At 41.3% G+C, this 27,954-nt stretch overlaps 2 protein-coding genes across 2 annotated transcripts in view; both read left to right on the top strand.

The window, feature by feature from the left end:
* On the top strand, positions 1-27,589 carry LOC137097931 (NF-kappa-B inhibitor alpha-like). The gene is made up of 7 exons (XM_067473396.1): positions 1-101; positions 6,449-6,594; positions 8,264-8,361; positions 16,812-16,912; positions 23,634-23,793; positions 24,724-24,904; positions 27,340-27,589. The coding sequence occupies exons 1-7, from the start codon at positions 1-3 to the stop codon at positions 27,507-27,509; spliced, it is 957 nt and encodes a 318-aa protein (XP_067329497.1). The 3' UTR covers positions 27,510-27,589.
* The window catches only part of LOC137094983 (cytohesin-3), a 326,264-nt gene that overhangs the window by 48,716 nt on the left and 249,594 nt on the right, over positions 1-27,954 (top strand). The gene's annotated exons all lie outside the window — the stretch shown is intronic.

Here is a 27,954-nt window from a genome sequence, read left to right as displayed (position 1 = left end):
ATGCCGAACCGCGCGGCGATGGGGGGCAGCGGCCTCGAGGGCAGCCAGGACGAAAACCAGCCCAGCTCCATCGCTCTCGCTCAGCCTGAGGAGAATTCTAGGCGCGTTTCCGTTGGAAACAGAGGGGGCGGGGCTTCCCACAGAGATTGATTGGCTGAGGAGCCAGGGGGCGGGGCTCCCCAGAACGGGAACCAATGGCCGAAAGGGGCGTGTCCTGAGCAGCTACATTGGGCGGGGCTATCCAAGGAAAAATGAATTCAAAGGGTGCGTCCTTTGAAAACAAAGGGGGCGGAGCTTCCAGGAAAGGAGAATGATTGGCGGGGCTTGCCAGGGACCAAGTGGCTCAGGCTCCCCAGAACGGAAAGGAATTGCTGGAAAGAGTGTGTTGTTGTTGTTGTTGTTGTTGTTGTTGTTATTATTATTATTATTATTATTACTAGCTGTCCCCTGCCACACATTGCTGTGGCCCAGTCTGGTGATCTGGAAAATAACGTAATGAGAAAGTGTTGGTTTCTAATGTATGGAATTTCTTTATGCTTGTGGGTAAACAGTATTTCTTGCTATTGTCGAAGGCCTTTATGGCCGGAATCACTTATTTGTTGTAGGTTTTTTCGGGCTGTATGGCCATGTTCTAGAGGCATTTTCTCCTGACGTTTCGCCTGCATCTATGGCAAGCATCCTCAGAGGTAGCGAGGTCTGTTGGAACTAGGGAAAAGGGTTTATATATCCGTGGAATGGCCAGGGTGGGACAAAGGATTCTTGTCTGCTGGAGCTAGGTGTGAATGTTTCAACTGACCACCTTGATTAGCATTTAATCAAAAACAAATCTGAAACAAAAAGGAATGGGAAATAATGGGTTATAAATCTCTAAATGGTTCAGGCCCCGCTTATCTTTGTGATTGCATCTCCCTTTACGAACCAGCGCGTACTTTAAGATCCACCGGGGAGGCCCTTCTCTTGCTCCCGCCACCGTCATCAGTGTGGTTGGTGGGGACGAGGGAGAGGGCCTTCTCAGTGGTGGCCCCCCACCTCTGGAACGTCCTTCCTAGGGAAATAAGACAGGCACCATCCCTCTCCTCTTTTCGTAAAAGCTTGGGTTTCACCAGGCCTTTGAGAGTGAGTAATACAAGCTTCTACCCCTGGCCACTAGTTAGAATCTGGCCCTTTACCCCAGTCAGGCTCAGGAAATGAACAGCTACAGGCCTCATTATCACTATTGTTGAGTCTGGTTATGTACTTTACCAATTCCCCTGCCCCCCTATGGCTTACTTTGCACTAGCCCAGCAATCCCAAACTGTCCACGTCGTTTTTGAAATCCTGGCCTTAACAGTTAATCCTGACACAAAGAATAAGGTGTAAAAGTGTTGTGTTGATAATTTTTGTGCTTACGTTTTTGCTTACTTTGTATGTTCTTGTGTTTTTACGATTTGAAAACTGCCCTGAGTCCCCTTGGGGAGATAAAGTGGTATAAAAATAAAGTTTTATTATTATTTTATTATTATTGTGCTCCACTTTCATTCTTATAAAAGGCCGGGCTTTTGCACAGCAGGTTAACCACCAGCTGAACTAAATCTTGTCAACCAAAAGGACTTTAGCCCAGCTTCTGCCTACCTAGCAGTTTCAAAAACAGCAATGTGAGTAGATAAATAGGTACCACTTAAGTGCGGAGATATTTAAGGCGCCCATAAGGAAATGCCAGAAAAATGTCAGTGATTTCATCAAGGAAGAAGTTTATGAACAAAGCTCTTCGGCAGGGGAAGATGGAGCGACAGCACCCCTTGTGGCTGGAACACAGCACAAGCCTCCAAGATGCCGAAGATGGGAAAGCTTATATATACACCTCTATCTATGTACAAGTTGTCTGTCTTGTCAGTGTATAATGGCATTGACTGTTTTCCTATATGTGTTCTGTGATCCGTTCTGAGTTCTCTTCAGGGTGTGGAGGGCAGAATATAAATACTGTTAATAATTAAATAACACTGATGCACTAACACAAATTGATCTTTTAGAATTTACCTTTTTGGGATTATCATTCCTGGACTCTCAAATAAATTTAAGAGCAATCAATTTAAAAGCCAACTTTTTCAAACTCTGTAGATAACATTGGCTGTGTTTATGTTGTGTACATATTCGGTGCTATGAATTAATGTTTTATTCTCTTTATGGATGCTTAATGAGCCTTCAATATCATTTTAAATGTTTACCGGAAACTAAGCCCTGGATTTATATTGCCGTGGTGAAGTAGCAACTCAACATGTATATTTTATGTTTATTATTTTCACAGTGCTTTGAAAGATCTATCCTCAGAAGTTGTATTTGCTCTTTACAACATTGTGTAAAAGTAGGCTTGTTAAATTGCCAATGTACTTCCTCCGACATCGAGACATCTGGCTAATTAATGAAAGCCAGTTCTTCTTGCGGTATTACGAGTCTGACTGTCTCAATAAGCTTTAATAAGACTGTTGCCAAGGTTTTGCCTGAAGGACCTGATGGGTGAGGAGGGAGACGAGAAAAGGACTTTAATTATCGTTAAAGCTCTGGTATTGCTCTCCAGTCTTGGCGATGTGGTTTTTGTGACTGTTTAGGTGTGTCGATGTGTGTTAGAGAAATTGCCACTTCTTAACTCGGATGAAAAAGCAAGAATGTGGGGGATAATGCACTTTTTAGAGTGTGTGGGTATATGTGCCTTCAAGCCACCTGTGGATTTATGGTAACCCCATGCATGTCTTGTTATGTCCATGTGACACAGCTACACACTGCAGGCAGCACACTTAACATGTTGTGACACACAGTTTGGAAAGCTCCTCTTAAGGGTACACAAGTCTCTACTTTCTCTATCCAATGTTGGCTGGAAGAACCTAGCTGTAGTAGTATAATTATTTATTTACTATACTTATACGCCTCCCTTCTCATCCACGAAGGGGGACTCAGGGCAGCTTACAAACTGTAGCAATAATTAAATGCCAGATTCAGACAATAACAATATCAGTAAAACAATATTATAAAACTGTAAAAACATATACATATCAATTAAAATAATATTCCAAATGATTAAAACGTATCAAAGGTCTTTCATCAACTGAACTTTGTAAACATTGAACTAATTACTTTGCTGTTTTTCCATCATACTTATGGATCATAAGTATGATGGAAGGCTTGCTTAAATAGCTAGGTCTTAAGATTATTTCTGAAGCTTAAGAGCGAGGGGGCTGTTCTGATGTCACTAGGGAAGGAGTTCCACAGCTGCAGGGCCACTACCGAGAAGGCCCTGTCTCTCGTTCCTGCCATGCTTTGCAGTTCTTCCGTCATACTTATGCATCATATTAATCCCCAAAGGCTTGCTTAAATAGCTAGGTTCAGTTACTTTCTGAAGCTTAAGGGCGAGGGGACTGTTCTGATATCACTGGGGAGGGAGTTCCACAGCCATGGGGCCACCACCAAGAAGGTCCTGTCTGTCTTCCCTGCCAACTGCACCTGCTATGAGGGCGGGACCGAGAGCAGAGCTTCTCTAGAAGATCTTAACAGTTGTTCTGGATCATAAAGGGAGATACGTTCAAACAGGTAAGCTGGATCAGAACCATTTAGGGATTTATAGGCTAAATCCAGTACTTTGAACTGTGCTTGGAAGCAAATTGGCAGCCAGTGGAGCTGACGTAACAGGGGAGTTGTACGTTCCCTATACGCTGCTCCGGTTAGCAATGTGGTTACTGCCCGCTGCACTACTTTAAGCTTCTGAACAGTCTTTAGGGGTAACCCTACGTAGAGTGTGTTGCAGTGGTCTATGCAAGATGTAACCAGAACGTGGACCACCGTGGCCAAGTCTGACTTCCCAAGATATGGGCACGACTGGTGCACAAGTTTTAATTGTGCGAAGGCTCCCCTGGCCACCGCTGAGACCTGGGGTTCCAGGCTTAGTGATGAGTCCAGGAGAACTCCCAAACTGCGAACCTGCACCTTCATGAGGAGTGGGAGCCTGTCCAGCACAGGCTGTAACCCTATATCCTGTTTGGCCTTGCAACTGACCAGGAGTACCTCTGTCTTGTCTGGATTCAATTTCTATTTGTTTGCCCTCATCAGCAGCCAGGCACTGGTTCGGGATCTGAGCAGCCTCCTTAGCAGCAGGTGGAAAGGAGTATAAATGACCTTTTCTTAAGCATTGGGACACAAATGATAAAAGTTTTATGCAGCTGATGTTGATACGCCACTAAGTACTAAGGCCTATCTGCTAAAGAGAGAAAAATGACCCACTTTGCTTCTGAAGAGTCTTAAATTTCACCCAGATCAATTACTGATGAAAAACAGATAAAAGAGATTATAGTCTATTTAAAAATGCACAAAGTCAGTGTTTCTAGTTTTGTAATCCGATTGGAGAAGCTCTTTTCATAGTAGGGGGAGCCTCTTGAAAACAGCTATTTTTATGTTTTCATACTTCAAACATTAAGAGTACCATACTTTATCACTATGTTTCCATGACACATCAGAGGGGATGAATAACATGTGACTTTAAATGGAAATCTGAAGTGAAAAATCAACCCAGTTTTGATTCTAGGTCCTAGAATCTAGGTCACCGATGTGTTCTACATTTACAAGAATTTGGAAGGATTTAAACTTTTGCAATAAGTTCCATATATTAATTTCCATCATATATGTTGGTCACTATGTATTTCCTTATGCCCGATGATAATTATAATTGTATGCTGAAAAACCAAACTTCTCTCATGTTTATCTTCATGTATTGATGTTTGCCCTACATTGTGGAAGAATGAACATTGATTCCATGGCCCAAATCTACTCCAGCTATGTTTGAAGAAGATCCTGGAAAATATGCAGAAGAAGACCGTCTAAAACGTTTCTCTACCTGGGGGTTGGGACCCCTGGGGGAGTGTTGCGAGGGGGTGTCAAAAGGGTCAACAAAGACCATCAGAAAGCACAGTATTTTATATTGGTCATGGGAGTTCTGTGTGGGAAGTCTGACCCAATTCTATAATTGCTCTTTAATGGTAGGTGAACTATAAATCCCAGCAACTACAACTCCCAAATGTCAAGGTCTGTTTTCCTCAAACTACACAAGTGTTCACATTTAAGCATATTGAGAATTTGTGCCAAGTTTGGTCCAGATCCATCATTGTTTGAGTATACAGTGCTCTCTGGATGTAGGTGAACTACAACTCCAAAACTCAAGGTCAATGCCCACCAAACCCTTCCAATCTTTTCTGTTGGTCATGGGAGTTCTGTGTGCCAAGTTTGGTTCAATTCCATCATTGGTGGAGTTCAGAATGCTCTTTGATTGTAGGTGAGCTATAAATCCCAGCAACTACAACTCCCAAATGACAAAATCAATCAGTCCCTACAACTCCACCAGTATTCATATTTGGGCGTATCAGGTATTTGTGCCAAATTTGGTCAAGTGAATAAAAATAAATCCTGTATATCAGATATTTACATTACAATTCAGAACAGTAGCTTAAATTCCAGTTATGAAGTTGCAACAAAAATATTGTTTATGGTCATCACAACATGAGGAACTGTATTAAGGGGTCGCGGCATTAGGAAGGTTGAGACCCACTGGTGTAAAAGGTATAAGAAGTTAAAGCACTCAGGGCTCTCTTGCTCAGAATCATATTTTGTAATAGCTGTATGTTGACTGAATATAAGTTTTTATTTAGTCCAAACAGCACTGTATATACACAGTAAAGGGAGGTATCCGCATACTGTTGGAAAGCCTGAGGTTTTTCAAAGTACAGAAAGTATTAGGGCTGGGGATGAAACTAAGAGGATAACTCTCATTCCAATCCATGAGTACTGTGCATGGCTCACAGGGAATTAAAGACTGATTCACTGCTTGGAGTCAGGAGCAGAAAACCAGCAAATGGGAAGAGGAGAAAAGTAAAGCAATGGCTGGGGCCTTAAACACAAGCACACCCCACTGCATGGTTTTGTAAGCTTTGCAAATATAAAAGAATCAGGGAATGGAGGTAGAGAAGACGGCTGTATTTTTCTACTCTTGGAAGCACTGTATTTTCCTCTGTGTGTTTTAACTTTTAACTGAACTTGTTGACAAAAAGGTCGCAGGTTTGAATCTGGGGAATAGGGTGAGCTCCTGCTGTTAGCCCCAGCTTCTGTCAACCTAGCAGTTTGAAAACATGCAAATGTGAGTAGATCAATAGGTACCGCTCCGGCGGGAAGGTAACAGCGCTCCATTAAGTCATCCTGGTGATGCCGAGTTCGCCCCAGACCCTTGTTTTCCAGTTGATCTGACCAGCTGCAGGGAGTTCTGCAGTTTCTGGATGCTCCGTTGGGCCAGTGCTGATGAAATGTGCCCCAGCAGCAGCCTCAACCAGGGATTCTTTGTAACCTTGAGCTCTCTCCTTTCGCTTCTTTCCCCAGCCCAAACATTGTAACATTACCCTAAATAAAGACTAATTGAATTGTAACCTTCACCCCTTAGTGATACATTGTGTCCTTTTACTGAAATGCATGAATTTACCTTTTTCCGGGCCACGGGCAGCCGCCAGCCCGCCTGGGATGCCTTCCAGGTGTCCCAGGGAGGCCCAATCTGTGTTTATTCAAACCGCAGATACGGAAACCCCTCAGGTTCCCCTCAGGTTCCCGTATCCGCAAGTTGACGAAACAACTCCATTTTGGTGCCATATTTTTCCTAGCTAAATTCTAAATGTATAAAAAAAACAAGGCAGCCACCCCTCCATGATCCCAGAAGGAATGAAATTACCAGTTGAAAAGACCCTTATCAAAAGACACTCTTTGCATGGACAATAACAAAGGATTGTGACCTCTGGGCTCGGAATTTGGCCCCTAGAGGGAGCGGCCATTTGGCAATTTTGATTATATCTCAATAGGATGGAGGAGGCCTTCAGAAAGCCGCACCTCGTCCTAATCTGTAACCCATTCAACCTCTCTCTCATTGAAAACATCCACCAAAGTTCCCCCATTGTTTCTATGTCTCAGCACTGAAGAAAATCCGGATTATGGCAGGATTGGCAAACAGCAGTGGTTACTGCAGGCATTCAAGGACAATAATAAGGCTGGCTCGTAGGCCTTCAGGACTCGCCAGTCACTTGGACATTTCCTAATCTTCATAATCCATTTAAGAATGCATTGTTTTCCCTTGTCCTGCCTCCCTCTCCCCTGATTCGCCGAGACGCTGAGGCGACAGAAGCTCAGTGATTGGCTCAGGTGCTTGGGAGGCGGCCGAGCCTCCTCCCAGCTGTAGAGGTGCCAGCCAATCACTGAATGAAAATACATCCTGCATATCAGATATTTACATTCCTATTCACAACAGTAGCAAGATTACAGTTATAAAGTAGCAACAAAAGAATTTTATGGCTGAACGTCACCACAACATGAGGAACTGTATTAAGGGGTCGCGGGTTTAAGAAGGTTGTAAACCACTGGTCTAGATCCAGAGTATGCTACCCATACTCTATTCTGCCTTGGTTAGACCACATCTGGTATACTGTGTCCAATTCTGAGCACCACAATTGAAGAGAGATGTTGAGACACTGAAGGTGTTCAGAGAAGAGTGACTAAAATGATCAAGGGTCTGCAGAACAAGCCCTATGAGGAGCGGCTTAAAGAGCTGGGCATGTTTAGCCTAAAGAAGAAAAGGCTGAGAGGAGACATGATAGACATTTGAGACTAGGAGCAATGGCTTCAAACTACAAGAGAGGAAATTCCATCTGAACGTGAGGAAGAACTTCCTGACTGTGAGAGCCATTCAGCAGTGGAACTCTCTGCCCCAGGGTGTGGTGGAGGCTCCTTCTTTGGAAGCTTTTAAACAGGGGCTGGATGGCCATCTGTCAGGAGTGATTTGAATGCAATATTCCTGCTTCTTGGCAGGGGGTTGGACTGGATGATTCTATAAATATGTGATAGGAAGTCATTGGGAGGAGGGAGCAAGCTTGTTTTCTGCTGCATTTGAGACTAGGAGCAATGGCTTCAAATTACAGGAAAGGAAATTCCATCTGAACATGAGGAAGAACTTCCTGACTGTGAGAGCTGTTCAGCAGTGGAACTCTCTGCCCTGGAGTGTGGTGGAGGCTTTGAAACAGAGGCTGGATGGCCACCTGTCGGGGGAGCTGTGAATGCAATTTTCCTGCTTCTTGACCGAATGGGGTCCTTCCCGCTCTTTACTCCTCCTCCTCTGATAGGCTGGCTATAATGAGGGGGCGTGTTTATGCTTTCGGGGGCGGGTCACGTGAGGAGGGGCGGGGCCAAAAGCAGAGTCTTCGTCGGAGGCTCTGAGGAGAAGGACAGAGACGCGGCGGAAGGCAGGCGAGCAGAACGCACGCTCAGCACGGCCAGACATGGACGAGGAAGGCGGCGGAGGAGGAGGGGGCAGCGGTGAGTGCCTGCCCCTGAGCATGTGCAGAGGGCAATTCCTTTTCTCCCCTCTTGGTCTATCCCTGGCTAAAACCTTCCTCTTGAACAGGCATGGGCAAACTTGGGCCCTCCAGGTGTTTTGGACTTCAACTCCCACAATTCCTAACAGCCTCAGGCCCCTTCCTTTTGCCCCTCAGCCGCTTAAGCGGCTGAGGGGCAAAAGGAAAGGGCCTGAGGCTGTTAGGAATTGTGGGAGTTGAAGTCCAAAACACCTGGAGGGCCCAAGTTTGCCCAAAACTGCCTGGGAGCCCCTCAATATATAGAAATAATAACATGGTCAGATAATAATGCTAATATATTAGATATAATATTGATAATGCAGTAATTTAATCTATTATATATTATATTTCCACAACTTATATTATATTATATTACCGCTACAGTTGAAGACAGTTTCATCTTGCCTCCTGTGCTTTACTAAGAATATAATATATTGTATATACATGTAATATTTATAATATTATAATGTAATACAATATAATAATACAATATTATAATTATATATTTTATATTACATGTAATATTACTAATAATATTGCAATATAATGGTGTAGTATTTATTATTTAGAGTTTTTAAATAGTATTAGTTATTGTAGTACTATTTATTATTTAGAGTTAGTACAATATAGTAATATATATTACTGGTATTGTATTATGCTTTACTAGTAATATAATATAATATTTTTATATACATATAATTATAATATTATAATGTAATGCAATATAATACTACTAATAATAATACAATATTATAATTGTACATTTTATATTACATGTAATATTACTAATAATATTACATGTAATATTACTAATAATATTACAATATAATGGTGTAGTACAATATAGTAATATATAATACTAGTATTGTATTATGCTTTACTAGTAATATAATCTAGTAATATAATATAATATACATATACATATAATATTTAGAATATTATAATGTAATACAATATAATAATACAATATTATATTTATATATTTTATATTACATGTAATATTACTAATAATATTACAATATAATGGTGTAATACAATATAGTAATATATAATACTGGTATTGTATTATGCCTTACTAGTAATACAATGTATTGTATATATAATATATAATATAATATATTAATATTATATATAATATTAATATTATATATAATATTATATATAATGTAATATAATGTATTGTATATATAATATTTATAATATTAGAATGTAATGCAATATAATACTAATAAAATAATACATTATTATAATTATATATTTTATATTACATGTAATTTTTTTTTTGTCGTGTCAAGAGCGACTTGAGAAACTGCAAGTCGCTTCTGGTGTGAGAGAATTGGTCGTCTGCAAGGACATTGCCCAGGGGACGCCTGGATTATTTTGATGTTTTTATCATCCTTGTGGGAGGCTTCTCTCATGCCCCCGCATGAGGAGCTGGAGCTGATAGAGGGAGCTCATTCGCCTCTCCCCAGATTCGAACCTGCAACCTGTTGGTCTTCAGTCCTGCCAGCACAAGGGTTTAACCCACTGCACCACCGGGGGCTCCATATTACAATATAATGGTGTAGTGCAATATAGTAATATACAATACTGATATTGTACTATGCTTTACTAATAATATAATATAATGTATTGTATACATATAATATTTATAATATTATAATATAATACAATATAATACCACTAATAATACAATATTATAATTATATATTTTATATTACATGTAACATTACTAATAATATTACAATATAATGGTGTAGTACAATATAATAATATATAATACTGATATTGTACTATGCAAATAATTTAATATATTGTATATTTATATATATCGTAAGCCGCTCTGAGTCCCCTTCAGGGTGAGAAAAATATAATAATTATATATAATAATTGCAGTATAGTAGTGTAGTATAATATAATAATATCCATCCTACATGAGGCCAGTAGTTCTTCTGTCTTATCTTGATTCAGTTTCAATTTGATTACCCTTGTTGTGGTAGTTGAAGTCCAAAAGTTTGTCCATGCCTGTTTTAATCGCTAGTAATAGCAATGATGATAATTTGCCTGGTAGGTGAATGCATTTATAATCCATCTTGTGTAGGATGGACATTATTATATTTTACTATACTAATGGAACCCCCGGTGGCACATCGGGTTAAATCGCTGAGCTGCTGAACTTGCTGATCAAAAGGTTGGTGGTTCAGATCCGGGGAGTGGGGTGAGCTCCTGCTGTTAGCCCAGCTTCTGCAGTTCTAACAGTTCGAAAACATGTAAATGTGAGTAGATCAATACATTCAGCTCCTGCGGGAAGGTAACAGCGCTCCATGCGGTCATGCCGGCCACATGTCCTAGGAGGTGTCTATGGACAACGCTGGCTCTTTGGCTTAGAAATGGAGATGAGCACCAACCCCTAACAGCCGGTTAGGAATTGTGGAAGTTGGAGTCCAAGACACCTGGAGGGCCGAAGTTTCCCCCAGACTGTGTTAAAAGATGAATGCATTTTTGGGGGACACTTTTGTGCAGAGGCTTGCGCTAAATACCACTTGTTAATCTTTCTGAGAACACAAAATACTCTGTGATGGTTGTTTTTACTTCTTTTTGACTGTGACAGACTAAGTTAGGACATTTTTAATCCTCTTTCCATCAATCCTTCCCCGTGCCATGTTGATGAAGCATATTTTGAACTGGAGGAGAATTGAGTTGACAGGGATGGATTAGAAGACTGGGTTCTGGCTCTCTCCGGCGGCTTTTGCCTTTCTTGCTGGACTTCTGATCCCGTAACGATTGCATGGGTCCACACCCTTGTTTTCCGAGGATTGCCTTGTTTTTTGTACTTGCAGTTTCTTGTAAGGATTAAAGTCCATCTTGGCTACACCCCTAAGCCTGAGTGCCTTAAAATCTGGAATGTAGTGGACCCCTTTAGTAGAAATGGATCCCCTAGAAAACTGACAACAAGGAGCCCGAGTCCTGTTGGATCAAACCTTTCTGTGATCAAAACGACATGCAATCTTTGCTCTGTTTTTCTTGAGCCTTGTTCCTTCTCAACCTCCAGTTTTTCTACATGTTGTGATAGTTGAGTTTGATCTGGATAGCTCTGTGTGTGTGTTTTAAAGCAAACCTGTAGGAGAAAACTCTTTAAGCTAGCTGCAGTGGACACAACTTAGTGTTTAGCAAGCAACCTGTAGCAAGTGACATCCCAGAGAAAAAGTCTCCCATCCCTTCTTTGATTTCTATATAGTATTTTATCTTCTCCCCTTTACCAACACAGGTATGATAGTATCTCTGCTGGTGTGTTCCCTGAATGTCTGTACAGGAAATCCCCGAGTTACAAACATCCGGCTTACAAATGACTTATAGTTAAGAACAAGGTTTTTTTAATTGTGTGAGAAGCAACTTGAGAAGCTGCAAGTTGCTTCTGGTGTAAGAAAACTGGCAGTCTGCAAGGACGTTGCCCAGGGGACACCCAGATGTGTTATCATCCTGTGGGAGGCTTCTCTCATGTCCCCGCATGGGAAGCTGGATCTGACAGATGGGAGCTCACCCTGTCTTGCAGATTCGAACCATCAACCTTAAGGTTAGCAGTTCAGCTGACACAAGGGTTTAACCCATTTTGCCACAGCGACTCCGTCAAGAACAGGGGTTAGACAACATTTATTTTATTTATTTATTTATCATGTCAGGAGCAGACCAAACAGTTTTACTGCATTTTTTTAAACAAACAAACAAAACACAAAGTTTGCAAGCTTGGTAGTTGATTAAATGTCCTTTGACCAGTATCTGGCCACTTGGAGTGTCTCTGGTGTTGCTGCAAGAAGGTCCTCCATTGCGCATGTATCAGGACTCAGGTTGCACTGTAGCAGATGGTCAGTGGTTTGCTCTTCTCCACACTCGCATGTTGTGGATTCCACTTTGTAGCCCCATTTCTTAAGGCTGGCTCTGCGTCTCGTGGTGCCAGAGCGCAGTCTATTCAGTGCCTTCCAAGTCGCCCAGTTTTCTGTGTGCCCAGGAGGGAGTCTCTCATTTGGTATCAGCCATTGATTGAGGTTCTGGGTTTGTGCCTGCCACTTTTGGACTCTCGCTTGCTGAGGTGTTCCAGATAGTGTTTCTGTAGATCTTAGAAAACCATTTCTTGATTTAAGTCGTTGATGTGCTGGCTGATACCCAAATAGGGGATGGGCTGGAGATGTCACTGCCTTGGTCCTTTCACTATTGGCTGCTACTTCCTAGCGGATGTCAGGTGGTGCGATACCGGCAAAACAGTGTAATTTCTCTAGTGGTGATAATGCGGCATGTCTCATTAAAAGCCACATCTGCTGTTTTAGTGTGGTGAGATATGTTCCACACTGGGCATGGATACTCAGCAGCAGAGTAACATAGCGCAAGGGCAGATGTCTTCACTGTGTCTGGTTGTGATCCCCAAGTTTGTGCCAGTCAAATTTCGTATGATATTGTTTCTAGTGCCCACTTTTTGCTTGATATTCAGGCAGTGCTTCTTGTGGGTCAGGGCACGATCCAGAGTTACTCCCAGGTATTTGGGTGTGCTGCAATGCTCCAGTGGGATTCCTTCCCAGGTCATCCTCAGAGCTCGGTTAGACAACAGAAAGTGAGAGAAATCTATCCCTTGGAAGGGAAATTCACTTCTGGAAGTTATTATGATGGGGAAAAGGTGTCTCCACTGAAGCTGTACCTCCAATCCTTGTTTCCATAACAAGCCATTTTTTCAAAAACCAATGATCACAGAGACAGAAAGTACGGTGTAATCTCCCAAATCATCTTGTGTTACCATCCTATGGGAGGCTTCTCTCATGTCCCTGCATGGGAAGCTGGAGCTGACAGATGAAAGCTCACCCCATCTCGCAGATTTGAACCACTGGCCTTAAGGTCAGCTGTTTAGCTGGCACAAGGGTTTAACCCATTGCACCACTCTTGGCCTCTTGTTATTCTTATAATACAATGTACCCTAAAGTCTCACAAGTCAGTGCCACTGTATCCTATGGGGTTTACATGCAGGCAAATGTGTTCAAGGTTGCACCATTAACATATTTAATTTCTTCTATCTGTGATTCCACAAGAAGCAATTTTTTCAAAATCCAATGATCACAAGGAGAGAAAGTGGTGAAATCTCCCAAGTCAGGGTACAGACAGTAAAGCGAACACCACAGGGGTGTTAACCCTTCCCCATGCTGTCTAAAGCATGGATGGATAGATAGATGGATAAGTTGGAATTACACTTTGAAATGTATCTGTTCCAACTTGCATACAAATTCAACTTAAGAACAAACCTTGTTCGTAACTTGGGGACTGCTGAATAATCTCTGTGTTTCAAAGATGTGATTAACAAGATTTATCTGAAGACTTGCACATTGCTTCTGTGCACAGCTGTCATTTCACATTCTCACGTAGCAACTCAAGCCGTTCTCCTATATGTTCACCATCCTGTTGAGTCAAATGCCTTCCTGGCTTCAGGTATCCCTTCCAAGCCTTCTCCTGTTTGTTGCCGTTCACAGCACCCTCCCCTTGCATGTGTTTCTCCCATAGTATTTTCCCTGTACTCCAAATGCACACAATTCCCATTCATCTGCCTTTAACTCTGTGCCCACATTACCACCCACAGATTGCCGTTTTGCGTATTAATTTGTGCCTTTTAGGATTGGGAGCGGGACTGAGAGAAGTGGGCATCATAAGTAATGAGTAGTGCTCGGGCTACTGCTTGCTGCACAAAAAGAAGTGTTGTTGAAGGAGGAGCAAGGTTGGTCTTTCTGACAAGGCAATAGAAGCGGTTCCTGCGTTTGCTGATCTTATTAGGACTGCCTCATTCATCCGAGAGGACAATAGAGAACTCTGTGTTGTGGTCTACCCATTAATTTGTGAATTTCCCCCTCCTCGTTTGAACTTGATTGAAAGGTCAACTGTTTAAATGAATGCATAGTGTTTAAGGGTTGTGTCAATGGTTAGAAAAGGGAGTGTATTAATGCAAGACGAAGCCTGAGTATAAAGATCTCATAGAAATGAAAAAGATTGTCTTGGGAACATTCGAAGCTACATGGAGATGCGTAGAGAGTTGATTCAAACACTTGATTCATGCCAGTGATGTTTTGTAGTTGACAGCAAATTTTTGGTTCTTTTTTCCCTGACACAGTGAAATAATTCTGTGTTATTTATGCTGCTGCAATATCTTCTTGCTTGAAATTCAGCATATAATTTGCTGAAAACTATGCAACAGGAAAATTAATTACGATGGGATTTTTGCATAGTTGGACATGGGGAGTATTGCTGTCTTAGGGAAGGTGCAGCAGGAATGGCTGAGTAGTGGCTAATCCAGTTCCAGCAGGCATACAGTTTCCATAGCCATTTGCCTCCGTGCTTGTAAACACATCTCGTTAATAGCCAAGATGCACAACTGATGGTATCCTTAGCTACAGTATGTGTGGTCTTTCAGGCTGCTGTGTGATAATGTAGGCATAATTTGAATGGAAAAGAGATTGAGCTATTTCACATGTGTTTGGGAGGATTTGTGTGGGTTAACCCTAGGGTTAGCAGGTGATAAAAATCACAGAATTTCTCAGCTGTAACATATGCAAATGTAAGGTATAATTTCAGTGTTGAGAATAAAGTTTGTTCTGTTTTGATTATTGTATTTATTATACAAATATGCGCTCTTTAAATGTGGTATGAGTAATAGTAGTATTATGGCTGCTACTTCAGGACCAGGAATAAGAAGCTGGGTGGGTGTGGTATGTTTATCTTCACAGGAGGGAGAAAAAAAAGGCTAAGATGAATCAGTGACATGTTGCAGGAAGGCATCCCATAAACAAGCAGTGCTACCATTAAAATTTCCCAGCAAGTATTTCCTTAGCTTGTTCAGTTAGCAGGAGATGTTAAGGCAATTACTTTAAGTAAAGCAAAGATTTCTTACACATTCTAGGAGAAGAAAACACATATTACACAGTATTATAGCCATGAAAGGTTGGATATGTAGGCAAAAGGAGCAAGTTGAGATTTTGCATGTCAGGCATTTTTAAAAATAGGGTGTAGCTTATGCTTATAAATAATAGACTTTATGTATGATGCTGCTTATCTAATTTAAACAAAGAATTTGGTGCCCTTGAGACTGTCTCCTCTTTTATCTCAGTCTTGCATGAATGCTCCCTTGCCAGTGCATTTTCGTGTCAACTATGAATGATAAGGAGTAAGTAAGTCGGAAATGATTTGAAGGCATTCAAAGTATGTTTGCCTTCATCTTCTAAGGCTGAGAGAATGTGACTTGCCCAAAGTCACCAAGCAAGAATTCATGGCTGAGCAAAGATTTGAACCACATCTCCAGAGTCATGGTCCAAACACCATACTGGCTCTCCCACTAGAAGCTGGAGTCAGATTGTAGCTGTGCATCAGCATGCATTGATAAACTTCTTATGAACTGTAAAGTTGGAGTAGATCTACCAATGGGCCCAACCACTGGGGAAGTGGGAGAGAGGAGTCCTGATTGCCCAATGGCACCAAACTGAGTTGGCTGATGCCTGATGTGACCTTGGCTGGGTCAACAAAGGGAATGGAGGCATTGCTCCCTGCTCTGTCCTTCCCTTCCCTGATTGCCCCATCGCTCTGGCCAATGTTACTGCTGACAACATGGAGAATGGGAAGGGACAGTAAATGTCTTTCTGTGTCCCTGGGCCAGGACAGCCCACAAAACACGGGACAGCAGTGGACCCTAAGTCCGGGGATGCTCCAAATTCAGCATCCAGAATTGAAATTACTCCCAACTTTGGCTAACAAGTCAAGACTGTGTTTAGGTGGCTTTGTCCCATCTTACCCTGGAAGAGCTCGTTTGAGTGTCCTGGAACTTATCTGGAGTCCTTTCATATTAAGTGGGCAATTTAAATGTACCCTAGGATTACGTGACATTCTGGCTTACCATTACATGAGATGAAGTATTCAGCTAGGTTTGCTTCCATTTTGTGCATACATAGGATTCTCGCCTTAATTTAATCTCATATGAGAAATAAACAAGCAAACATTATTCAGAAGTCCGACTGCCTTTGCTCCCCCCCCCCCCCCCAAGAATATGTGAAGAAACTCAGCAACAAAATTTCAGATGTTTCACTTTAAGTTATAGATTAGATTATAACATTGTACTTGCAGAGTCAGCACCTTATCCTTTTGGAACGTTTGTGTATGTATTTTTTAAAAATAAAATGTCTTGAACTGTCAAGTGAAGATTATATGAAAATAAACCAAAATGCTTCCTTAGCAGGCCTGCATATAATTTAAGACGAAGAGGCTTGCATTATATAAAATGATACAAAAGCATTAAATGGTTGTATTTTCTTAAAAAGCGTATATTTCCAAAGTATTGACAAAATTGGAATTAAGATATAAGATTGCTCACTAAATGTCATGCTTTTTAAAATTCAGTTCTATAAGACATTGGTCCATACCCAGCAGTCTGCTGAACAACCTGACAAGAGTTCTGTTTCTGCCAATAAAAAGCAATCCAATGAAGTGGTTAAAGAAAGGTAAGCATACTTTAGATTAGAAAAGGAAACTGATAAGTATTATGTTTTCCTTACTTAGGTGTTTGTGTGTAAGACTAGAACTGATGCAAATATTGCATTGCTTTATGAAACCACTAGGCACATTCATTAGGATCCATTCTTTTCTACAGATCCTGCACAAGGTGTGACTTTTGTTGGACATTGTGGACATTATCTGCAAATTAATACTTTCATATAACCTTGAAGTAATTATGTGCCTGTACTCAATTTTGTGGGTAACACTAAAAGTCAAAATACACTATCAATGTTTTAATTTTCATCGCTAATTTCACTTGTAAGGTTTTCTCTTTTCTATAAAAAATTATATACTCCAGGAAGTAGAAAAACAGATTTTTTACATTTCATTGATAGTTGTTAATGCTTCTGAAGTCAGCATATCTTAATCACTATAAGGTGCATGAGACTGAAGCTACTTTGCCATATGTAACTGAGAGCTTGTCTACACTGATTATTTTTTTTTTTAAAAAAAAATCATACTTGCCTTGATCCTGACACATGACAGGCAACCCCTTCAACAGTGAAAGCATTTCTTTTAGTCTTTAATACAGTAATCCACAATTCAGCTCTTGCTCCATAAATGTGGTCATTTGCTATGTTTTGCTAATTGTTTCCATCTAGATCAGGGCAGGACACATTGCTGGATAACAAACATTGCCATTTTTTGTATTTTTTTTTTTGCATTGTTGTAAATTACTTGCTGTAAGCCGCCCTGAGTCCCTTCCGGGAGAGGGGGTGGGATATAAATAAAAATGTTGTTGTTGTTGTCATTATTAGGAGTCCCTGGTGGCACAGCAGGTTCAACCTCTGAGCTGCTGAACTTGCTGATTGAAAGGTCAGCGGTTCGAATCTGGGAAGTGGAGTGAGCTCCCGCTGTTAGCCCCAGCTTCTGCCAACCTAGCAGTTCGAAAACATGCAAATGTGAATAGATCAATAGGTACGGCTCCGTGCAGTCACGCCAGTCACATGACCTTGGAGGCGCCTGCGGACAACACTGACTCTCTTCGGCTTAGAAATGGAGATGAGCACCACCCCCCAGAGTCTGACTCGACTGGACTTAATGTCAAAGGGAAGCCTTACCCTTTTTGTTGTTATTATTTTACATGCCTGCTGCCTTCCTGGCCAAACAACTGAGCAACAGAGCCGTGCTAAGGAAGTCGCTTTCTTAAAAACAAGGTGCCCAGCCATGAGATCAAGAAAGAGGCATCGATTGGGCTGCCTCCTCGCCAAGGATTGCATGGCTGAACACCTCACTCTGATGTCAAAGCAAGTGCATCACCAGTAGGACTCTGTCAGGAAGCTGTTTGCTTTGGAAGGTAGCATCACAAGTGGACCTGATCAGAAAGGCAAGCAATGGAAAATCACTTTGGGGGAGAAGGGGAAAATAAAGTGGTGCTCATTCAAATTTGGAGCAAGGACATCAATATAACTTTAGTGTGCTATGTTATGGATAGGCATGGCTCTAATGAGGTAAAGCCAGGACAAAATGATTTGAATTACAGCGGATTATTTCGGTGGTGTAGACAACCTCTCAAAAACATTCACTAGCTCTGCTTACTTCTTAAATGTACTACAGAAGTTACTAACATAACATTGTCTATTATGTGCTACAAAACTATGTGTGTCTTCCCCTCTCTCGGCACCTCCTGAAGGATGCAGAGCCAAGAGCCAGCAACTTCCTTAATTCATGTCAATTAAATCTGTGAAAGAACCTTGTTTATTCTAGCTCTGGGTGAACTCTGCTCTTCCATTTCAGTGGCAACATTTGCACGTCTTGATAATCCATGGTTTGTGTTATTTGCTTATATCACAAATTGCATGACAGACTGACAAACATACTGTATTGTTGTGAGTGTTCTGAGCTGTATGGCCATGTTGCAGAAGCTATGTATGGCCATGTTCCATACAGCCCGGAAAACTCACAACAACCCTGCAATTCCGACCATGAAAGCCTTCCACAATATATTAAACATACTGTATGTTTGCCTGTGGCTTGTCTTTTGATTTGTTCTGCTCCTGTCTCTCTTGCCAGCCTATGTTTCTGACTGAGTAGAATAAGAAACAAACCATAGTTGTGGGTTTGTTCACAAGCTGTACTTTGTAAGCCCACCATTAACCATGGATTCAGATTGTGTTTTGTAATTGCTGGAAAAAATGTTTTGTTAGCAGATAAAGATTTGTATTTCATAACATGTCAAATCTTAGCAAACCACACCATGGTTTGTTTTGCTGTGCAAATGTGGTCAACATTTATATGTCATGGGAAACTATATTAACAGTTGCATTTTTCAATTCAGTCAAGCAATAGCAAATAGGAATGTACAGTTATTTGAAACTGGTCTGGGAATTGCCTGCTTGCACCACAGGAGGGAGATAGAGGTCAAAAGTTTGAAGTCTATTTCAGCCTTGGACCGCAAGAAGATCAAACCTGTCCATACTCCAGGAAATAATGCCCAGCTGCTCACTGGAGGGAAGGATATTAGAGGCGAAGATGAAGTACTTGGGCCACATAATGAGAAGACAGGAAAGCTTGGAGAAGATAATGTTGCTGGAGAAAATGGAAGGAAAAAGGAAGAGGGGCCGACCAAGGGCAAGATGGATGGATGGTATCCTGGAAGTAACTGGCTTGGCCGTGAAGGAGCTGGGGGTGGCTATGGTCGACAGGGATCTCTGCTGTGGGCTGGTCCATGAGGTCACAAAGAGTCAGAAGTAACTGAACGAATAAACAAAAGATCTCAAACATGCTATGATCTCCCAATGTGGTCATGCATCCATAGAGGTATTAAGCTGGAAAATCAAGTTTCAAGTTCCCAGTAAACTATAAAACTTGCTTGGTGATCCTGGAGTAGTCACACATCTTCAGTTTGACTTGCCTCATAGGATTATTGTCAATTGAGGGGCAGGGAGTCAGATTTGCCACCTTGAGGAAAGAAAGGAGGAATGTATATGTAATCTATATAAATAAAAATGTAATGTTTGTTTGTGGGATTAACATAACTCAAAAACCACTGGACAAATTGACACCAAATTTGGACACAACACACCTATTAGGCCAACAAGTGACCACTCATAAAAACAGCAGAAGAGAATTCAAAAGCCAAAAAACAAAAAATACATTACAACACATCCACAAAACCACATATATACACAAACACACACATATATACACATGTACACAATATATACACCTACAAAACACATATACACAGACTGGGCCACAGCAACGCATGGCAGGGGATGGCTAGTTAATACAATTATATGAGTACTGAAGATGATATTAATGAAATGCACAAACTTTGCCATCAGCTTCCTTGCATCTTAATTTTAGCTATGTTATTGCCACTTGTTATTCTAGAAAATTATAACAAAAAAGGACTTCGTAGCAACAGATAAGGGGGCTCTGTTTCTTTCATCTGGGTTTCGTAACACGTAAAATTAATCAACTGAAGTGATAAAATAGTGGCCCTCCAAAATTTGTTGGATTCCAGATCTCATCAACTCTGGTTACTGAGGCCAATAACAATGGATTGTAGGAATTATATTCCAAGATCACCCCCATTCTCAGTTTATGCTTGACAGATTAGAGATTATCAGGACCAAAAGAAAGCTACACAACGATTTCCTGAATAAGCAAATTAACAAATTACTCTGGTTCTTCTTCTGCCAAGCTGCCGATTTATAACTGATATCACAGATTCTCAATGTTTGGGACTTCCAACTCAGTATCGCTATTCATTTGTCATGCTCACTTGGGTCTCTTGAGAGTTGAACATCTGAAAGACCAAATTAGTATTTGTTTGAATATTCCATTAATCTGACAAAGAGGCTATTTAGTCTGATGTAGTTCGCCCAAATGCCAGTGTTTTAGTATTTGAGTCCGCCTACAGAGCTCATTAAATTTTAGCATATTTTAGCAACGGACATTCTCTTAACGGTTTGACCAGTGTGTGCCCTCCCAGGACACTTTCTAATTTTTTTATTCTTTGGATTCACAAAAGCTGGAAAACAGAGCTTCCTTTGCATTCTGCAACTGGCACAAGCCTATTTACCACCCCCAGATGTTGCTCGGTCTTCTCATAAGCTTGCATCATATCCCACCAGAGAAAAGATGATGTGCTGTTAAAGAAAGGCTGAGCTAGGTGTCGGGAACACACCAGAGCTGACTGCGGATGGAGGCTTCTTGCTGTTTATTGTGACCAAAAATACCCTGCATGTCAGAAAGATTTCCTCTGTTCGTGGAGAACTCTATTAGGGAACTGCATCCGAGGTGCTGCATTGCAGCCAAGGTTATTTTGTCTGATTCTCAGGTGCAAAATGGGAGGAACTCTGTTGTCAGCACCAAGAAATCTGACTTGATCAGTTTAAGAATTGATTGATTTGTGTGTGAGTAAAAATAATTATTTGGATACTGCTTTTCTTTTTAGAAGATGCACACACATGTTTTGTGTGTGTGTGTAAGATCAGACATGATGTCGTGCCTTTAAGATGAGTGTCCTTTCTTGAGAGGTCTCTTGTCCATTATGTGGGAGGAAAAAAATGCCTCTTCTAAACTGGTACTTGGTACCTTTAAGCCTTAGAAAGACTTGATAATTATGACTGTGACCAATCACAACAAGTTATCTCAGTCCAATTCTAGTTAGATTAGGGCTTCTTCTGACCAAGGGTTTTGGTCTCACTGTCCTTGGTATTCTTAGCTTCTGAGTAAAGATCTTGGAATTGTAGTCAGATGCCAATGGGCAAGTTTGACAGATTGTATCAGTTCCGCCCAAACCTTACTTGGCCTTGCCTGCTCTGTGGATGCCACATACTGCCCAGTCTGGGTAGTAGAAGCTGGAAGTCCTGCATGTCCAGGCTTAAACAAGGCATGCACAAGAGTGCACACCTTGTGCAAACAGAAAATTATGCTTCTGAGAAGCTTCTAAATGTGTATGTCTCTCCTTCAGAATAATGGGGGTTTTTTTGTTGAATTTGTTTGAGTATGGAGAAAGGGTCTTAAAAATGGCTGTGGTACTTACTTACTTAGGCGATCCCTCATAGTCTGAGTAGGATTGTCATCCAAGATCAGTGTACTGGCCATGGGTCCTTAGGTAACTGTGGAGCCCTATTCTTGATCTGCATTTTCTTCTGCAGTGAGGGCATTGGTTTCCAGGTGGAAGGTGGTCCTGGTCAGGGTTGGCTTGACGAACCTTCCTCTTGGCACATTTCTTTCTTTCGCCCTCCATTCGTGCCTCTTCAAATTCTGCAGCACTGCTGGTCACAGCTGACCTCCAGTTAGAACGCTCAAGGGCCAGGGCTTCCCAGTTCTCAGTGACTATGCCAGAGTTTTTAAGGTTGGCTTTGAGCCCATCTTTAAATCTCTTTTCCTTCCCACCAACATTCTGTTTTCTGTTCTTGAGTTCGGAGTAGAGCAACTGCTTTGGGAAACGGTGGTCGGGCACTAAGGCTTCAGCAATCCTCAGAGGCACCTGGGAGCTTTCCTGATCATTTCATCTACAGTGAGACCATTAAAGATAATGGTAAATTTATTGCACAGCTTGACTCTCAAAGAGGGATTCAGAGGAAAGCTAAATATGATAGAGCCATGTTGAACGAAACAGTTTGCTTCAAGATAGAACCTGTTCTAAGAGCTTCTTATTCCAAATGAGGATGTTGAGCATGTTTTTGAGCCACGTCCAAAGCTTTTTGACACATTTGGCTGATGCAATCACAGCTAGAACACCAGACTAGTAAGCAAAGGACAAGTGGAGCCTGCTTTGCTGGGAAATAGTGCTTATTCCATATTGATGTGTTCTTGAGGGCCCTCTGAAATCTGCATTGACTGAAGGAGATGATAATGGTAAGGGCCATTGAACTGAAGCTGAAACGCAACAAGAGTGATATCCTGCTGGTATGTGGTTATCCTGGTGAACTGGGTGTGGAGTCTGTTCTAGATTAAGCCTATTCTAGATGAGAAAGCTGGCATGGAGATTTGAGATAAGGACTCTGGAAGCCCAGGCATTGAATTTCCATAGAAGCCCACTGGATGGTCTTGGGGAAGCCGCATTCTTGCAGCCCCTGAGGAAGGCAACCGCAAACCACCTCTGAATAAACATTGACAACAAAAACCATTGCTTGAGGTTGCAAGAAGATGATGATCATTTGAAATTACATAACAACAACCTGTTCCAGATGGAGCCAAACTCTCCTTGACAGGAGAGGTAAACAGCTTGCAGAGCTGTTCAACGGTGGAACTCTCTGCCTCAGTGTGATGGAAGCTCCTTCTCTGGAGGCTTTTAAACAGAGGCTGGGTGGCCATCTGTCGGGGGTGCTTTGTGCTTTTCCTGCATGGCAGGGAATTGGATTAGATGGCCCATATGTGGTCTCTTCGAACTTTATTATTCTATCTCCTCATCCAGTTTTATCTCTGGAGATCTGTGTGGCCGTATTGGTCCAATATATATTTTTCACAGGCTGCTGTTGATTCATGCCATTCTTTGATAGGTATAATTTGACCACATAGTCATTGGTTTGATAAAAGATAGTTCACAAATGTTCTAAAAAATAGAGTGCACTTCTTTTACTGAAATGTATATGGCCGTTGCCAATGAGTCTGTTTACAAAAGTCAATTATGCAAAGTCTTTTGGTTTTTGTCATTCTGTTCTATTCAGGGTTAACAGTTGGCATATTGGCTTTTTTTCTCCTCAGAGCTCTCCAGGCAGTTCAGCTGGGATACCCAGATGTCTTGGATTATCTTGTTAGAAGCCAGAAGCTGGACCCTGGTGTTGTGGATGGGAAAAACAGAAACCTTTTATTTTTAGCCACTATATATGATCAATCTAAGATTTTGGATTATTTCCTGGAAATGGTCAGTAGTGTAGATTTTGTTCTATTTCCTCTTTTCGATCTCTGTTAATGTTACTAAGTTAGAAGGAATTAAACGTGTTAGTGCTGCAACCTTGAACACATTTACCTGCATGTAAACCCCATAGGACACAGTGGCACTGACTTGTGAGACTTTAGGGTACGTATATTGTATTATATAATCACCAAAGAATAATAGGAGCTGCTGTGATGCAATGGGTTAAACCCTTGTGCCAGCTGAACAGCCAACCTGAAGGTCAGTGGTTCGTATCTGCGAGACAGGGTGAGCTCCCATCTGTTAGCTCCAGCTTCCCATGGAGGGACATGAGAGAAGCCTCTCACAGGATGGTAACACAGGATGATTTGGAAGATTTCGCTGCACTTTCTGCCTCTGTAATCATTGTATTTTGTAAAAATGTCTTATTGTGGAATCACAGATTGGTGGTACAGCTTCAGTGGAGACACCTTTTCCCCATGATAATAACTTCCAGAAGTTAATTTTCCTTCCGAGGGATAGATTTCTCTCACTTCCTGTTGTCTAACCTCTGTTCTTGCTGGAGCCACGGTGGTGAAAGGGTTAAACCCTTGTGCCCGCTGAACTGCTGACCTTAAGGTTGGTGGTTCGAATCTGCAAGATGGGGTGAGCTCCCGTCTGTCAGTTCCAGCTTCCCATGCGGGGACATGAGAGAAGCCTCCCACAGGATGGTAACACATCCGGGCATCCCCTGGACAACATCCTTGCAGACAGCCAATTCTCTCACACCAGAAGCAACTTGTAGTTTCTCAAGCCACTTCTGACATGATTTAAAGAAAACCAGAATAATGGGAGTGGAATTATGTAGAAACCCAAGGAGGGGGTTTAGTAGCGAGTAAAGGAACAACATTGTATGTATTTCTTGCTTTGTCCCTTTCTCTCTTCCCTCTCTTCCTCTAGGCATTTCCTATACCTGATGTAAACCAAGCAGCAGAAAATGGAAACACACCTCTTCATGCTGCTGTAAACACTGGGAAAATGCACCTCGTCTCTTTGCTTTTGCATTATCCTGGCATTAATGTGAATGTACAAAATCCACAGTGTGATGGAGCGACGCCTCTACATTTTGCTATTGTTTATGGTAATATTTTGGACCATTTTGTTTCACTGATTTTACTTGCCAATAGGTTATTTAACCCCAGGCCTCGGGTCATGGACATGTTTCATCCTTACTTCTCCAGAGCTTTTAAAATCACCCCTTGCTTGCAAAAAGATCTTCCTGTGTTATTGTGCATTTAGTCTCCTTTATTGGAGGTTGGTTGTTTGGCAGAATGCTGGAATATAAATATTTTAACAGATTACATATTAGGCCAACAGTTTAGGTTTACAGTAACAAAAGAGTGTATAAATTGCACCATCACCTTTTTTTAAAAGCCAGATTAGACAAGTTGATAGAGCTCTTCAATGGGATACAATCAATGTGTTTTTGAGGGGGCACAATTCTGACTGCAGGGGCAATACTTTGGGAAATCAAGTATTTTTTATTATGCTGGATCTTTGTCACTTCACGGAAAATTTATTTATTTATTCAATGTATATTCTGGCTTTTTCCTGATGGGGGGCCTATGCATATCAGTATCAAGGTATTTTATCTGATAAGACCAATGCCCTTTGTGATTGATTTTATTATGTTATTTTGCATTGTCTATTTTATTTTGTTGCATTATGTATTTTGTTATATTCAATTTTCTATTGTTTTGTATATTATTTTTTTGCATTATTTTTGGGCTCAGCCTCATGTTAGCCGCCCCAGTGGTGGCGGGGTATAAATAAAGATTATTATTATTATTATTATTATTATTATTATTATTATTGGGCAAGGATAATTAACCATTTTGCAGAATATTCAATAGCACACAGCCACGGATGTAGTGTAACAATTCATCACACTAGAGAGAAAAAATCCACTTAAAATCCGGTTTCTGACTCCTGCAGAATTCTGGGGTTTGTAGTTTATTGGGGCTGTTAAAACCTTCTCCCTAAACTACAAACCCCAGAATTCTGCAGGAGGCAGAAACCGGATTTTAAGTGGATTTTTTCTCTAGTGTGATGAAGTAGCTTGAGGCATTTGGGGCTCTTCTGGACTCCCCAACAGTTCTGGTAAATATCTGGCTATTCCATTTCGGAATGGAATGCTTTGTGATGGTTGGTTCTATTCCCACATTCACTCTTGCCCCAAATATACCAATTTTTTGCTCTTGTTTGTTGTTGATTATACTGGATTTTACCATTATCCCTGATCAGCATGTTACTTTTTTCTCCCACTTGATGCGGGATTAAACTCAACACCTCCTGGCATTTGCTCCTCCCTAATATCTACATTCACAATCTTGCACAGCATTTCTATATTCAGTTTCTAATTTTGAAATAGTTTTTTTGTATAGTTGTAATGCTTTAGTGATTTGAAGCTGTACCACTTTTGTGCTATCTATACACTGTAATTGTAAAAGGGAAGAAGAGGAATGTCCAGTGATTGAAATATGTCAGCAATTAATCTTGGTAGCGAAAGTCAAACCCCCATTTCAAGCAATATCAGTTAGACTAGTAAAGGTAAAGGTTTTCCCCTGACATTAAGTCCAGTTGCGTCCGAATCTGGGGTATGGTGCTCATCTCCATTTCTAAGCCGTAGACACCTCCAAGGTCACGTGGCCACTGGCATGACTGCATGGAGCGCCGTTACCTTCCTGTTGGAGCGGTACCTTCAATACCCTGTTCTTGCAGTCCTGCCTTAGACCTCATAATGGCCTGTAATGATAATAAAGCCAGAAGAGATCTTTTCGCCTTTGTACTGATATCCCTCAAAGGGTGTTAAAAGAAAAACCTATAATAATTAAGGTGCGTTCTGTTGTTGCGTTTTAAGTCTCAATGGTATACTTGAATTATGGTACTTAGTAACTTCCAATCTGTGCATCTGTTGTCTAACTAATTAGGAAGTTATTAAGAAAGTTTGCTGTTGTTGTTCATTCGTTCAGTTGTCTCCGACTCTTCGTGACCTCATGGACCAGCCCACGCCAGAGCTCCCTGTCGGCCGTCACCACCCCCAGCTCCTTCAAAGTTTGCTAGCCAAATAGATAAAATCTACCGTTAGAGAAGAGTTGAATAAAGGGTTGGGGATCTGAGCTGTGCAGCGAATTATGTTGGATGAAGATGTAGCCATTTTTTCTGGATTTTACTTTTCAGAAAACTAGAAAAGTTGACTTTATAGATAAAGAAGGCTGCATTGCAAATAGGCTGGCTATTTTATGTAATGTAAGTACCTTCAAATCACCTGTCGACTTATGGTGACCCTGTGAACTTCATAGAGTTTTCTTGGCCAAGGAATACTCAGATGTGGTTTGCTCTTACCCCTGAAGGATGTCTTTGTGTTCCTTGACGTCTCTAGAATCCCTAGGCCCTAGAACTGTACATTGCCCACCTCTATGTTAGATGGATCAAAAGGCGTTTGGAAACCCTATTATTTCATAAAATATTTGAAAAGTTAATAAATCTGTCCCTCTCTCACTTTCTTTGTTTCAGGGCACCTGGGAATTTGCTATTTATTGCTGAATGCCACCGCTGATGTACAAAGTCCAATGGGAGGATTAACACCATTGCAACTTGCAGAAATGTTTGGTAATGAAACTATAACGGGCCTTATAAAAATGCATGTGAGGAAATTTAAGCTTGAAAATAAACTGTTTGCCTGATCTGCTTTACTAATGAAAATTCTGTAGAGTTTATTTTAATGTAACCATTCTCATTTTTTATTAAATACGTGTTCCTCAAATCTGGGAAGTTCTAGTGCTTTCGTTATTAAAAGGGTGGTATTTTTTTTTACAGCAGTGCAGCTTAAGCTACTTACTCCATTCCCATTTCAAATGCATTGGTTTCTGATTTTCTTGCCCTCCTGCTTTTGCATGCCGAGTTTGAGGGCAGCAACAGACACAGGCTGGGGTGAATGAAGACCAGCAGTGAAGTGGAGTCAAAGGGGTTCATGAAGTGGAGTCAAAGCTTCAGATTTGCAGAGATGTTTGCATATTCTGTCTACTCTCTTCCATCTAGGTGGTTCCCAACCTTTTTTTTGACTAGGGACCACTTGGACCAGGGACCACTTGGCCAGAGACCACTTTGACCACTGACCACTCTCTAACA

Source organism: Anolis sagrei, chromosome X, assembly GCF_037176765.1.
Source record: "Anolis sagrei isolate rAnoSag1 chromosome X, rAnoSag1.mat, whole genome shotgun sequence".
In the NCBI taxonomy this organism is placed as follows: Eukaryota; Metazoa; Chordata; class Lepidosauria; order Squamata; family Dactyloidae; genus Anolis; species Anolis sagrei.
The sequence above is the reverse complement of the archived record's forward strand: the minus strand, read 5'-3'. Positions and strand labels throughout refer to the sequence as shown.